The sequence below is a fragment of the Rhinopithecus bieti genome, unplaced genomic scaffold (assembly GCF_001698545.2).
Source record: "Rhinopithecus bieti isolate Rb0 unplaced genomic scaffold, ASM169854v2 scaffold_79750, whole genome shotgun sequence".
Classification (NCBI taxonomy): domain Eukaryota; kingdom Metazoa; phylum Chordata; class Mammalia; order Primates; family Cercopithecidae; genus Rhinopithecus; species Rhinopithecus bieti.
Window position 1 is genome coordinate 143,842 of NW_016829669.1, and position 16,064 is coordinate 159,905.

At 42.5% G+C, this 16,064-nt stretch overlaps 1 protein-coding gene across 2 annotated transcripts; it reads left to right on the forward strand.

The window, feature by feature from the left end:
* Positions 1-6,545: 6,545 nt before the first annotated feature.
* On the forward strand, positions 6,546-9,111 carry CYCS (cytochrome c, somatic). Of its 2 annotated transcripts, none has more exons than XM_017864794.1 (4): positions 6,546-6,702; positions 7,778-7,954; positions 8,060-9,006; positions 9,040-9,111. In XM_017864794.1, the coding sequence occupies exons 2-3, from the start codon at positions 7,786-7,788 to the stop codon at positions 8,206-8,208; spliced, it is 318 nt and encodes a 105-aa protein (XP_017720283.1). In that variant the 5' UTR covers positions 6,546-6,702; positions 7,778-7,785; the 3' UTR covers positions 8,209-9,006; positions 9,040-9,111. The 2 variants fall into 2 exon arrangements, with proteins under 2 accessions (XP_017720283.1, XP_017720284.1); XM_017864795.1 differs by lacking the exon at positions 6,546-6,702 and adding an exon at positions 6,822-6,908.
* The last annotated feature ends 6,953 nt before the right edge of the window (positions 9,112-16,064 follow it).

Consider the following 16,064-nt stretch of genomic DNA (forward strand, 5'->3'; position numbering starts at 1 on the left):
TCTGGCGAGGATGTGGAGAAAAAGGAATGCTCATACAGTGTTGGTGAGAATGTAAATTAATAGAACTTAATGACGGTTTGGAAGTTCCTCAAAAAACTAAAAATAGAGTTACCATATGATCCAGCCACCACCTCCTGGGTTCAACAGATTCTCCTGCCTCAGCCTCCCAAGTAGCTGGGATTAGAGGCACCCGCCATCACCCCAGCTAATTTTGTATTCTTAGTACAGATGGGGTTTCACCATGTTGGTCAGGCTGGTCTTGAACTCCTGACCTCAGCACCATATGATCCATATTTAGGTATATACCCAAAAGAAAGAACATCAGATATCAAAGAGATATCTGTACTCAAATGTTTACTGCAGCACTATTCACAATAGTCAAGATTTGGAAATCTGTTGATGTCCATCAACAGATTAATGGATTTTTTAAAATGTGGTACATATACAAAATGGGGTACTGTTCCGCTATAAAAATTAATTAGATCATGTCATTTGCAAAAACATGGATGGAACTGGAAGTCATTATGTTAAGTGAAATAAGCCAGACACAGAAAGGCAAACTTCACATGTTCTCACTTATTTGCAGAGGCTAAAAGTCAAAGCAATTGAACTCATGGAGATAGAGAGTGGAATGATGGTTACCAAAGGCCAGGAAGATTAGTGGTTGGGGGTAGAGGGTATTAAGAATGGCTATTGGATACAAAAATAAAGTTAGAAGAATGGGGCCAGGTGCAGTGGCTCATGCCTGTAATCCCAGCACTTTGGGAAGCTGATGCGGGTGAATCACCTGAGGTCAGGAGTTCGAGACCAGCCTGACCAATATGGTAAAACCCCATCTCTACTAAAAATATAAAAATTAGCCAGGTGTAGTGGTGTGCGCCTGTAGCCCAGCTACTTGGGAGGCTGACACATGAAATGGCACCACTGAAGAAGAATGAATAAGGTCTAGTATTTGGTAACACAACAGGGTGACTGCACTCAACAGTAATTTATTGTACATTAAACAAACTAAATGTATAATTGGATTGCTTGTAACAGAAAGAAACGATAAATGCTTGAGGTGATGGATAGACCATTTACCCTGATGTGATTATTACACATTGTATGCCTGTATGAAAATATCTCATGTACCTCTTAAGTACATATATGTGTATATATATACCTACTTTGTACTAATAAAAACTTTAAAAGGTACATATACATTATCACTGCATCCTCTTAATTTTATTTTCATTTCCAGAATTTCTAATTAATTCTTTTCAAATCATTTTTTTTTAAACATCATAATTTCTAGTTCCCTTTAAAATGTTCGACTTTGGCTTTTTTCTCTAGAACATCATAAATGTAAATGTATTACAGACTGCCTGATAATTCCAAAACAAGGAATCCCTATGATCTTTTTTCTTGCTTCTGCTGATTCTCATTCATATTGTGTATGCAATTATTTTTCGTTGTTGGATGAATACTTTATTTGAAAATTTTATTTGTAGAAATAATTTGAAGTCTAGCTGATATTATCTTCTGCCAGAAAGAATTTTCATTTAGTTTTACCAGGTATCTGGAGGCAACAGAACTCCTTATTCCAAGTTCAAAAGTTGAGGCTTTCCTTGACCAGCCAGAAAATATGTCAGGCCGCAGACCTTGTAAGATCTGGTTTTTGGCCAGTTCACCCTCACTACCAGGGTGCAGCCTAAATGCTGGCCTAAAGTAGGGGGTGGTTTGCCAGGTTCCAAACCTCTGTAAGCCCTGAATTTATATAATGGATGGATGGATAAAGAGAGAGAGAGAGAGAGAGAGAGAGAGAGAGAGAATGGCAATCCTCAGTGGCCTGGACTGAGATACTCCTCTAGAGAAGATCTGTGTTTGCTTCTGCCAGCCACAGGGATACACTGCCCATCCACAATGTCATTGTTCATTTTTCAGATAGAGTTTTCTCAGACTATGCGAGTAGAGTACAATCAAACCCTAAGCCTGCATGAAGGCAAACCTGTGGTTATGAATTCTTAGGGAATACTTTTTTCTGCCACTTGATACTAAGGCCAAGACAGGCAAGACTAACCTGGTTTTTCTCTTTGCTGGTGGAAAGACTGTATTTTATTCTTTAGATTTAAGTGTACCAGGATTATGCATGGATCTCTGCCAACTTTCCCTCCAACTTGCCCATTACCATTTCGCATGAGCTTTACTTCCATTTTGCTGCACTGCTATTACAGCCTGATGCTCTTTCATTCAACACAAGTCCTTAAGATGGCCCTGGAGTCAGCTTATGCTTATCACACTATTTTCAGTTCTTATGCCCTACCTCACCACCTGTCTCTAACCTGGAGATTTCTCTTACTTGTGTCTCAATTTTGATTGGGTAGGGTGGGGGATTTTACTAGATTTTTTTCAATCAGAAGAGTTTTTAAAAACACAGTCGTCCCCACTGACCCATAGTGGATGACTGAAACTGCAAATAGTACCAAACGCTATATATATAGTAATGTACAAGATAACAATGTTTTGATCAATGATGATCACAAATACAATGGTGTTTTTGTTTTGTTTTGTTTTTTGAGATGGAGTTTCACTCCTGTTGCCCAGGCTGGAGTGCAATTGTGTGATCTCGGCTCACTGCAACCTCCACCTCCCGGGTTCAAGTGATTCTCCTGCCTCAGCCTCCCAAATAGCTGGGATTACAGGCACCTGCCACCATGCCCAGCTAATTCTGTATATTCAGTAGAGATGGGGTTTCACTATTTGGCCAGGCTGGTCTCGAACTCCTGACCTCAGGCGATCCACCCACGTTGGCCTCCCAAAGTGCTAGGATTACAGGCATGAGCCACCACACCTGGCCAATGTTGTTGTTTTTTTTCTTCCTGTACCTTTTCTATGTTTAGGTACACAAATACCATTGCATTGCAATTGCCTACAGTATTCTGTACAGTATCATGCTGTACAGGTTTCTAGCCTAGAAGCAGTAGGCTACACCATATAGCCTAAGTGTGTAGTAGGCTTGTATTAGTCTGTTTTCACACTGCTATAAAGAAATGCCCAGACTGGGAAATTTATAAAGAAAAGAGGTTTAATCGACTTATACTTCTGCATGGCTGGAGAGGCCTCGGGAAACTTATAATCATGGCAGAAGGGGAAGGAGGCACATCTTACATGGTGGCAGGAGAGAGAGCACAGAGGAAATGCAAGACATTTATCAAACAACCAGATCTAGTGAGAACTCCCTCACCATCACAAGAACAGCATGGAAGAAACCACGCCCATGATCTATCTAATCACCTCCTACCAGCTCCTTACCTTGACATGTGGGGGATTAGAATTCAAGATGAGATTTGTGTGGAGACACAAAGCCAAACCATATTAAGGCTATACCATCTAGGTTTGTGTAGTACACTCTACAATGTTCACAACGACAAAATTACCTAACATCACATTTGTCAGAACATATCCCTATTGTTAAGTGATGCATGGCTGGACTATGGTTTTTGTCTATATAGTACATACATAACTATGATATAATTTAATTTATAAATTAGGCACAGTAAGAGACTAACAATAATCATGAAGTAGAACAGTTATAACACTATACTGTAATAAAAGTTATGTGAGGCCAGGCACAGTGGTTCACACCTGTAATCCCAACACTTTGGGAGGCCGAGGTGAACACATCACAAGGTCAGGAGTTCGAGACCAGCCTGGCCAACATGGTGAAACCCTGTGTCTACTAAAGATTAAAAGAATTAGCTGGGCATGGTTGCACGTGCCTGTAATCCCAGCTACTCAGGAGGCTGAGGCAGGAGAATTGGTTGAATCCAGGAGGTGAAGGTTGCTGTGACCCGAGATTGTGCCACTGCACTCCAGCCTGGGTGACAGAGCAAGACTCTGTCTCAAAAATAAAAAAATAAATAATTTTTAAAAAGATGGAGGTGGAGGAGTAGATATAACAGAAATGAATATGAAACGAAGCGGCTTGCAGAATGTTATTGTTCTCTTCAACTAATTCTCTTAGGTACCGCAAGTAAATTGTAAGTACCATGAATCTCTTGAATACATATATATCACAAAATTTATGGTATCTGCTTTACTACAGGAAGGTGCTAACTGTTCATTTTTGTGGTTGTTCTTTGTCTCTTCATCTTCCCATTACTTTCAATAGCAACTCTTTATCCACAATTTCCTTAGTTAAAAAAAAAAAAACCTGGCCAGGCACAGTGGTTCACACCTGTAATCCCAGCTCTTTGGGAGGCTGAGGCAGGTGGATCACGAGGTCAGGAGTTCAAGACCAGTCTGGCCAACATAGTGAAACCCCGTCTCTACTAAAAATACAAAAAATTAGCCGGGCATGGTGGTGTGCGCCTGTAATCCCAGCTACTCAGAAGGCTGAGGCAGGAGAATCACGTGAACCTGGGAAGCAGAGGTTGCAGTGAGCTGAGATCACACCACTGCACTCCAGCCTGGGCAAGGACAGAACGAGACTCCATCTCAAAAAAAAAAAAAAACGCTTCCTGTTTTCTATTTTTCCTGTCATGAGAATAAATTTAAAATGGCTTCAATCCATTCACTTGGCTAACTGACTTATTCGTACATCTATATGATCTGCAGTATCAGCACATGAAACCTCATCAGTATGAACAGAGACTAGTTACTTCTGATGATAGAACAGTTACCTATTTAAGGACTACATTGTCCTTAGAAGGGTATGAGTGGCAATATCAGGACCTGGCTTCATAAGGTCAATTTTCAAGGTGAATTTTCAAGGTGTTGCTAAGCTTGGTCTTTGAAAAATTTCAACAGTTTGCCAAATAAGCCTACTTAAGGAGTTACACCCAAATGCTGACTATCTTTGTCCCCTCCAAAAAGCACAAAAGGTCTTGAATAAGTGTGATGATTTCTGCTCTGTTTTATAGGAAGACTGTGGCTGTAGTGTGTGAAATTAGAGGGGAACTAGAAGTCAGGACACAGTTCAGAAACAAAAAAATACTCGTCATATAGGGAGATGGAGGATCAGAGCAGAAATAATAAGACCAGTGGTTTGGAAGTGATCTAAGATAATCTACGTCAACCTCCGTGTATCTATTACTTAAGTTGTAGGATGGGAGAAAGGATCCCAGAATGTAAGCTCCACCACAAAGAGTCCTCACTGATTTTATAATACTCCAGGTACCTAGAAAAATGCCTGGCATATAACGTGCATTCAATAAACACTTTTTTTTTTTTTTTTTTTGGAGGGAGAGTCTCACTCTGTCGCCCAGGCTGGAGTGCAGTGGCACGATTTTGGCTCACTGCAGCCTCTGCCTCCCAGGTTCAAGCGATTCTCCTGTCTCAGCCTCCCGAGTAGCTGGGATTATATGCGCGTGCCACCACGCACAGCTAATTTTTGTATTTTTAGTAGAGACGGGGTTTCGTCATGTTGGTCAGGCAGGTCTCGAACCCCTGACCTCAGGTGATACACCCGCCTCGGCCTCCCAAAGTGCTGGGATTACAGGCGTGAACCACCTCGTCTGGCCAATAAACACTTGACTCAATACGGCAGTGCCAGACAGAATACAAGTGGGGAGAAGAAATAAAAGAAAGATGGAAAATTAATCAGAACTTGGGACCAGAATTTGAGGAGTAAAGGAGTCAAGAAAACCAGTGATAGAACTAGGCATGTCAGGAAGGGGATCTAGTTTTAAAGGATAGCTATGATAACTAAAAGCTGTGGTATTAACGCCTTTATTTCCAATATGATCTTAACTGCATTAAGTTTACTTGAACATGACTTTTATCTAGGTCAGAAGGGATGCAAATCCTCTAGATTTCCAATAATTCTCTAATCATCTAAAAATGTTTCTTCCTAGATGTTGCCAGCACACATTCTGTGTTCTTTCGGCGCACGAACGCGAGGCGGGGGAGGGCGTTAGCAGAAAAGACGCCGACAGGTAAGGGTTCAGAGTGATAATCCTGTTCTGCCGCAAATGCAGCATGTTCCTCAGTCTTGGGGCGTCCATCAAGCGGAGAGCTGGAAGATGACTGAAAGTAACCGAGTAGAGGTGGAACTAGAACAAGGTCACGAGCTGGTGCCCAACTCGTGTAACTCCTGGTTCCAGGCTGTCCCTCTAGGATGCTGCTGGCGCCAGCCATGGTAGCAGGACAGAGTCTGGGTAAAGGTCGCCGGCTGACAAGATGGTAGCTAGGAGACCTCTAGGTGCGCCAGAGTTAGGGCGTCTTTTCCTGGACGGGCAGAACGCCCTGCTCAAAGCTCATTACATCACCACGCCCAAGAACTGATACTTTAGCAGGGCAACGCGCCAACAAGGCGACTCCACCCCACCCTCCCCGCTCCTCCAGCACACGCAAGCGCACAGAGGGCCGCGGGTGACATCACCCCTCCCGACACCACCTCGTTGTCGTACGACCAAATGCCTGTCGTAAGGGCCGGGCAAGAAAGGCCTCGAGAGGAAGGGCACGCACGCCGCACACCCTAACATGCTCGCCTGCATGCGCGCGCAGGTCCTTTGCGCAGGCATTGGGACTGGAGCCAATGAGGTGCGGCGTCGTTACTGCGTAGCCGCCAGCTCGGCCGCACGTCAGGGCGCGGGAGCGCGGAGCGAGTTTGGTTGCACTTACACCGGTACTTAAGCGCGGACCGGCGTGTCCTTGGACTTAGAGAGTGGGGACGTCCTGCTTCGGAGCGGGAATCTTTGTTGCGCCAGCGACTAAAAAGAGGTGAGAGCGGGTCGCGCGGAAGCCTCACCTGGCTAGAGGCAGCGCTGTGGGCGGCGCGCACTCGCGAGCGACCGAGACCCACGCGGGGAGCCTCCTAGTGGAGCCCACGCTGGGTGGGAGGGCCGGGAGTGAGGACCCTGGACTGTGGTCAGACCGAGCCGGGCGAGTAACGGCTTGAGGTGCGATGGAGCCCTAACTAGGGACAGGTATGGTCTCGGTCAGGGACTAGAGGCGGCTTAGATACAGATCAGAGGAAGATGCGGCCCCTTCCGTAGTGGTTGCTGAGGGTCTATGGAAATGATAGGCGAGACTTCCCACCCGGAAAGCCGAAGCTTAGCGCTTCACGTTCTCCTTCAGAGGGCAAAAGCTGTTGCTCTTCTAATAAGGGGCCATTTCTTTACGTGGGCATATTTCTTCCGTCAGTCGTTCTGACATCCTAGAAACAGTTTCATCAGTCACCTTGAAACCGACCTGGATGGGTGACCTCATGTTCGCCCCAGGGGATCACAGGTAGGAGAGTTGGGATGTCCCGGGGGGACCATGCAGCCTGCCCCTGCGCTCCCATTTGCAAGTTCGAGTGTCAGGCTACTCCTGTGACCTGGGCAGGTAGAAACAGCCAGTACCGCTTTTTAAACATTTGTGTGCTTTGCAATATCCTCAGGTAGAGGTGGCTTTACTTTGTAGTAAGATTAAATGACTAGGCCTTCTTAAAAGTTGAAATTGTGGTGATTTTGGCTTAATATGATCGCCCTTCAGCTTCAGATCTGTGACTTCGTGACCATGATTTTCTCTTCTGAAACTGGAGTTTGAATTAGGTTCCCTCTTTGCTTGCTTGGGCTTTAACGTTCCTTCACGTATACACACAAAAATAGGTTTTTGAGGAGGTGCTCCTAAAAAATGTTTTTGGTATTAAAGAGTATTTGGTATAAAGAGTATTAAAGCAATACAAGATTAATTCTGGTATTTAATGACATAAATTACCAATGGATTGGTAATTAAGTGGCTAGAGTGGTCATTCATTTACACTGTATTTGTTACCTGAGGAAAATTACTAAGTTGGGGCTTTCGTTTTTAGAATTAAATATGGGTGATGTTGAGAAAGGCAAGAAGATTTTTATTATGAAGTGTTCCCAGTGCCACACCGTTGAAAAGGGAGGCAAGCACAAGACTGGGCCAAATCTCCATGGTCTCTTCGGGCGGAAGACAGGTCAGGCTCCTGGATACTCTTACACAGCCGCCAATAAGAACAAAGGTAAGAGTCACTTGTTAAATGAAACAGTACAAAACGCACGAATGTAACCTGTGACACACTATCAGGAGTGTGAAATACTTAACCGATGCATTGTTTCTTGTTTAGGCATCACCTGGGGAGAGGATACACTGATGGAGTATTTGGAGAATCCCAAGAAGTACATCCCTGGAACAAAAATGATCTTTGTCGGCATTAAGAAGAAGGAAGAAAGGGCAGACTTGATAGCTTATCTCAAAAAAGCTACTAATGAGTAATAATTGGCCGCTGCCTTATTTATTACAAAACAAATGTCTCATGACTTTTTTATGTGTACCATACTTTAATAGATCTCATACACCAGAATTCAGATCATGAATGACTGACAGAATATTTTGTTGGGCAGTCCTGATTTAAAACTAAGACTGGGTTGTGGTTAAATGAATATGTTCAGTTTTTGAATTTTAATAGTAATTCCAATTCAGTAAATGCCATCACTGTTTACCCCTTCTAAAGATATTATTAGACTTTGTTAGTAATGTTCAACTTTTCGCAAAGATGGTGAGTGCCATCTTAAAACTTACTGGAGATTGGTTTTATATTTAGATTTATATAGCTGGTTATGTGAATATATTTAAATACTGGGGAAATTCCTTCACTGTCTCAGAACCAAGCAAGATTCACCTGTGTTTTGTGTTCATTTGCCTCTTAAAGGCAAGGGTTGAAGATAAATAAGGTAGCAATGTCTAGAATTTTGGCCTTAACGCTGCCAATCTAATTATAATTCCCTGTATTTAAAATGGTTCCTTTTACTTATTGAAAAGCATTTTAGTATGGTTTATGTGTAATATTAAAGATTATTCAACACTTCTCACATCTTACAAATCTATAAGGTCACATGCTTTTAAAATAGTAGCAAGTTAAACTTCACTCTGAATTCTTTACAATCTAAGTCAAACTAAGTTATAATTTAGGATTGTCTTTAAACAGCCATTCAGAAACATAAATCTGTAGAACTGTGTATTTGTGATTGGGAATGGTGCTTTTGCCAACTTAAAAGGATTAAAGTAGCGGAGGTATACACAAATTNAAGGATTAAAGTAGCGGAGATATACACAAATTTTAAAATTATGTGTGATCGCAAGACTAAAGATAATTAAAAAGAAAACCACAGATCATGATTTTTTGACTGTGCTTGATTTCATGACTGATGCAAAAATTTTAATGATTAAAAAGTGCAGGAGCCCTAAATATCAGTGCAGCAGCGTTAACCAGTCATGGTGCTAGATTGTTTACTTGGTTTTCTAGGACTGCCTGAACTAGAATAACACTTCACTAATTGACTCTTAGTTTCTTTGCCCAGATTGAGAACTGCAGCATTTATGCCAGACATGGACAGACAAATGCTTCTGGTCATAGTTTTGTGATGTGTAACAGTGTAATTACATACTGAATTATTTCATGCATAGTCTGTGCCATACACATTTAGAATAGTCCTTGGAGATTTTATGGAGATGGTGAGCACGAGATAAGACATAAAGAATGATGAGAAAATAAATCTGTGCTGTCGGAGCTGAGAGCTGTATCTTTGTGGGACAGTGAGAAGACTGGGAAGATGTGAATCCATGGTCTCAAAGGTGATAGGGATGATTAGATAGGTGTTTAAGGCCTGAAAGCAATTTATAACATGTGAGTCTTATTTTTATTTATAGAAGAAATGTGGAAAACTTGCTATAATTCATATATGACGTCCTAGTCTGAGTTATGGTGGGGAATTTAAAGATGCATCCTGGAAATCCTTTTAAGATTTCAGCTTTTGAAAGGCCTTGTAGCAGAGGACTCGGTGACTGCATAAAGTTAGTGGTATTCAGGGACAGTGTAGCAATTAACTTACAAGGGGACAATCCTGGACTAATGTGAAAGACCTAAAGTGAAGGCTAGAGAGTTGATTTTCTTTTCTTTTCTTTTTTTGGCATTCTGGAAATGATACAGGAAACAAACATATTAAGATAGATACAGAAATACAGAAATGTGTTCAACCTTTCATCTTGGCTAGTTGTGAGGTTTTGTTTGTTTTTTGAGACATGATCACACTATCGCCAAGGCTGGGGTACAGTGGCGCGCTCTTGGCTGGCTGCAACCTCCACTTCCCAGGCTCAAGAGATTTCTCCCACTTAAGCTTCCCAAGTAGCTGGGACTACAGGTGTTCACCACCATGCCCACCTAGTTTTTTTGTAGAGATGGAGTTTTGCCATGTGGCCCCAGGGTGGTCTCAAACTCTTGAGCTCAAGCAATCTGTCCACCTGCCTTGGTTTCCCAAAGTGCTGGGATTACAGGCATGAGCCACCAGGTCCTGCCTGGTTTTCAAATTCAGTAATCTTATTTAACCCAGAAGTAATCAGCTCAATAGCAACTTAGGTTTAGGTTTATTTTTTTTTTCAGGTTTAAAATTTCTCTCGTTTCTTTTTTTTCTTTTTTCTTTTATTTTATTTTATTTTTTAGATGGAGTCTCACTCTGTCACCCAGGCTGGAGTGCAGTGGTGCAATCTCGGCTCACTGCAACTTCAACCTTCCGTTTTCAAGCGATTCTCCTGCCTCAGCCTCCCGAGTAGCTGGGATTGCAGGCACTGGTCACCATGCCTGGCTGATTTTTGCGTTTTTAGTGGAGACGGCATTTCACCATGTTGGCCAGACTGGTCTTGCACTCCTGACCTTGTGATCCACCCACCTTGGCCTCCCAAAATGCTAGGATTACAGGTGTGAGCCACCACGTCCAACCAATTTTTCTCATTTCTGTACCTCCTATATTAAGGTCTATGTTGGCACAGATGAGTAACTGCCGTGTTCTAGGTCAGTTATGCCCAAGTACTTCTGGTGGTTTAAAATGTAAGTGATTCTGTAACTTTTTATCTTATTTTATTTATTTATTTATTTACTTACTTACTTATTTATTTATTTATTTATTGAGACAGAGTTTCACTCTTGTTGCCCAGGCTGGAGTGCAATGGCGCGATCTCTGCTCACCGCAACCGCCGCCTCCCAGGTTCAAGCGATTCTCCTGACTCAGCCTCTCGAGTAGCTGGAATTACAGGCATGCGCTACCACTCCCGGCTTGTTTTGTATTTTTAGTAGAGACGGGGTTTCTCCATGCTGGACAGGCTGGTCTCGAACTCCCGACCTCAGGTAATCCACCCGCCTTGGCCTCCCAAAGTGTTGGGATTACAGGCGTGAGCCACCGCGCCCGGTCGATTCTGTAATTTTTTAAAAAGGACGTTTCTATCAGGGATATATACTTTCAGAAATAAGGAAATTGGGGAAGAAAGAGCTAGCACTAGAACCCACGTTTTCATTTCTAATGCTTCACTGTAGGTGGCTCGGTTGGTAGAATAAAAAATAAGAGCCAGATGTATTTAAGGGATATTCAGATGCCACCTATACTCTGTTTGTCTAGAACAGTGCTGTCTAATAGAACTTTCTGTGACGATGGATATTTTCTAGGCTTTTGTTGTACAGTATGGTAGCCACTAACTACATGTGGCTATTAGGCCCTTGAATTACAGCTAGCATGACTAGAAAGTATTTTATTTTAAATTTACATAGGCACAAGTGGCTAGTGGCTAGTATATTGACAGTCTGGGTCTAGGACTAGAACCAGTGGTCTGTAACAAAAGTACTTCCCCTGTACTCTTATCAAATCTAGAATTAGCCGGATGTGGTTACTCACGCATGTAATCCCAGCACTTTGGGAGGCCAAGGCAGGTAGATCACTTGAGGTCAGGAGTTTGAGACCAGCCTGGCCAGCATGGCGAAATACAAAAATTAGCCAGGTGTGGTGGCAGGCACCTGTAATCTCAGCTACTTGGGAGGCTGAGGCACAAGAATCACTTGAACCTGGGAGGTGGAGGTTGCAGTGAGCCAAGATTGTGCCACTGCATTCCAGCCTGGGTGACAAGAGTGAAACTGTCTCCAAAAACAAAAAAATCTAGAATTCTTGCAAGTACGTTATATTGTCCTCCAGAACAGATTCTAGTTCCTGTTGTTCTCACCTTTATAATTTTACCGTATGTTTTACCTATTCGTAAGTTGGCAGTTCATTTTAGATAGGTAACATTCTGGTGGTAGCTAGGGATGTACCTTTTGTCATCCTTTTCCTGCATTTTTCTCAGATTCTTTTATAGATACACATTTTTGCTTTAACCACTGAATATTGCTGCAAATTATAAAAGGTGTGATAGAATCCACATGGCTGTCAAGAAGGAGGTCGTACTAAGGACAGTTGACTGACTAGTCTCAGATTGTTTGATATCATTTAAACTTGGACAAGAGTAAACTAGATAACTGGGCGTTGTGGTGCACACCTGTAGTCCCGGCCACTCTGAGGCAGGAGGACTGCTTGTGCCCAGAAGTTTGAGACTGCGGTATAGCTATGATTGTGCTACTACACTCCAGCCTGGGCAACAGAGTAAAGCAAACTCCATCTCTTAAAAAGAAAAAAACGATGTGGTCTGCGTGTGGTGGCTCATGCCTGCAATCCCAGCACTTTGGGAGACCGAGGCAGGCAGATCACCTGAAGTCGGGAGTTTGAGACCAGCCTGGCCAACATGGTGAAACCCCATCTCCACCAAAAATATAAAAACTAGCTGGGTGTGGTGGCAGGCACCTGTAATTGCAGCTATTTGGGAGGCTGAAGCAGGAGAATCGCTTGAACCTGCGTGCCATCGCACTCCAGCCTGGGCAACAATAGTGAAACTCCATCTCAAAAAAAAAAAAAAGTTTTCTTAGAATGGAAGATACTCATTCATGAGCTCTTTTGGCAATCCGTCATCTTACCAGAATATTCTGAAAACCAATAAGATGTTGCCAAGTTGGGGGTGAGAGCTATGTAATCCAAGGCATATGCCTGACCGAGTATGCAAATACACCTGACCAGAAACTTTGTCTCCCACATTAGTCTCTTCTAAGCACTGCCGGGGTACATACTGAGCTGCTGCTTTGGCTGTATTTTCTGTGCCTCAGAATAACCATTGTCCTGGTGTTCATATCCTTAGAGTTTAGTACAAAATACTGGATATCCATTTACTAGGTTCCAGGTTATCTTAGTTGGAGTTTGGGGTATTTGAAAACATCATACCCTCAGATTATCATTTCCCACAGAAAGCTAAGTAAATTTACTGCATCCATTTCTCAAAGAGTAAATGTGCAGGTTGTATGTGTCTATGAACATTTAAACATGTTAAATTTAATATTTTAAATGTAAACATTTAAATATGTCTGTAGCTTGAACAGTGTAGTTTTAAGAAAGGACCGCTGGACTAGTGTAATGCAGAAAATGCTGGGTCTAGGATTAGAAAATTGTGTTTAGTGTGTGTCAATAAACAGCCCGTGGACCCAGTCTGACCAGATGCCTGTTTTTTAAAGAAAACTTTATTGGGCCAGGTGCAGTGGCTCACACCTGTAATCCCAGCACTTTGGGATGCCGGGGCAGGCAGATCACAAGGTCAGGAGTTTGAGACCAGCCTGACCCAACATGGTGAAAGCCCGTCTCTACTAAAATACAAAAATTAGCTGGGGTTAGTGGTGGGCACCTGAAATCCAGCTACTCTGGAGACTGAGGCAGGAGAATCTCTGGAACCTGGGAGGCAGAGGTTGCAGTGAGCCAGGATCAGGCCACTGCACTCCAGCTTGGGTGACAGAGCAAGACTCTGTCTCAAAAGAAAAAAAAAACTTTTATTGGATCACAGTCACATTCATTAGTGTATTGTTTAGGGCTGCTTTGGGCTACAACATTAGAGGTTAGTGGTTGTGACAAAGCCTAAAATATTTAGTGTGGCACTTTACAGAGTTTCTCAGTCCTGTGTTTAGAGCTTTGCTTTGCCAATCTGTGATGAACACAACCCCATATTTGTGGAGAATGGGAATAAGCACCTCAAAAGATTCATTGAATGATGTGTGAAGGCCTGTAACTGGCAAGCACAGAAAAATTTGTTCATATCTGTGTCAAATTCCTTGAAAGTCACATAGTGAAAAATCACTACTTCCAAGATTAGCAATAACCTGTAAGTCGATGTTTTCTATTCTCAATTGACTCAATCTGTGTGACATCTGACATGCTTGACTGCTCTTATTTTCTCACTTCCTTCAGTTTAAGTTAGTTTCACATTCACATAGAATGAAACAGACATCATAAAAATCCTTACGTATGTGTAGCTGTAATAATATGTTGATAACCCACATACTTCAGCATGACATTTTGCCCAAATTCTAGTCCCTGAACTTATATTGCTTTGTAGTTATAAAGTGCATTCACATCTCAACTCATTCTCAGCACCTTGTAAGGCACTGGGGACAGGTTCAGAGGTTGTTACTGCTGAAGGTCACACAGGTACACTACCTTGTTAGCAGTACCAGATGTACTGACACCAGCCCTTCCTCGGTGTCTTCTAAAACTCCACATAAACTGGGTCATCTCTTTTAGCCTCTTTATAGAACATACACACTTAGTTAATAGAAACTGGGCTTTCTCCAGGCCCATGCACTTCTCAGCCCTCACAAATAGACACTGCTTCCACATGGTCCACAAAAGAGGCCATGTAGTCTTGGCATCTTTCAAATCACTCTTCTCTCACAGGCGGAACTACTTGTGAGTGTTCTGACATCTGCACAGACCTTTGGACCTTTCGCTGTCATCTATGTACTTCTAGACCATTTACATTCACTGAGCACTTCACCTGGCTTATGATCTCTACCCCAACCCTTTTTTCTTTTTAAAAGTTACCCTGGTAATAGCTGTGTACAATCAAAAGACCTACACTTAATGCCACTGTAGCCTCAATTTTTTTACTTGATTTTAACTCTTCTTAGGGCCTTCCCATCATAATTTAGACTTATCAGTACTCCAGAACTACTCCACCTCTGAAATTAGAAATCCCAAAACACCAGTCTTTGATCACAACCTCATACTGTTCCATGTCTCATTCTTATTTCTGCTGTATCTCCTTGAACTCATCAAAACCCCCAGGTCCTGATCATACTCTTCAGCCTGCCTTCCTCAGCCAGCCTCTCAGTGTATCTTTTCAATCACTGCATTGCCTGCATCCTCTACCTTTGTCACTTGTGTTTCCTTTTGTGTCATCTGTTCTGCAAACAGCCTGAGAACAGCCCAGCCATCTTTCTCTGCTTCCATACCTGATCTGAACACTGTAGGAGAAAGTCACGCTGCCGTCCGTCAGCACCACTGTAAACTTACCATCTCTGATTCAGTTGAACCAGCAGAAACCTTGTGCAGCTGTCCTTTTATGTATCCATTCTTATCCCAGTCTTCATTGTTATTTTAGATGTTCATCGTGCTCCTCGTGATTCTTACCTCATCCCCACTGCCTTTCTTATAGCAGATGGCCTTGCCTCCCATTTCAAATACGAATTCTCTACTTCCTGACTACAAGGAAGATTTCTGTTGTTCCCTATCCTTCACTTTGAATGTTGTTCTTCATTCAGATATGTTTCAGAATGGTCAATCACATCAGAACACGGTCTACATACTACACCCCAACATGGTCATTCTAACACCCATTCCCAACCCCCTTGTCCTCTGCCACCCTCTCCCATAAAAGTTGGAAGGGCTACATGTCTACTTTCTTTTTAGCACAGGAACTTTGCATGGGGAGCCACATTTAAACAATATAAGTAAATTCTGGAAATTAATTTTTCTAATTCAGTTTAAGTTTAATGAAATTATAGTTGTCTCTACCTGAATTGGGCATGTGTCGTGCGTCCAGAGATACGAATTCTCTACTTCCTGACTACGAGGAAGATTTCTGTTGTCCCGTCCTTCACTTTGAATGTTGTTCTTAATTCAGATATGTTTCAGAATGGTCAATCACATCAGAACACTCGCTGTACATACTACACCCCAACACAGTAATTCTAACACCCATTCCCAATCCCCTTGTCCTCTGCCTCCCTCTCCCATAAAAGTTGGAAGGACACATCTTTGCAATTTGGGGATGGCAGGAGAAATCTTTAGATTTTCTAAGTCATCTACACTGAGTTGGGGCAGTTGTGTTGTCAGTAAGATGAGAACTTGTACACCTTTTTACTGGTGAATGTTAGAGGAAGACAGCCCAAGGATCTGAGA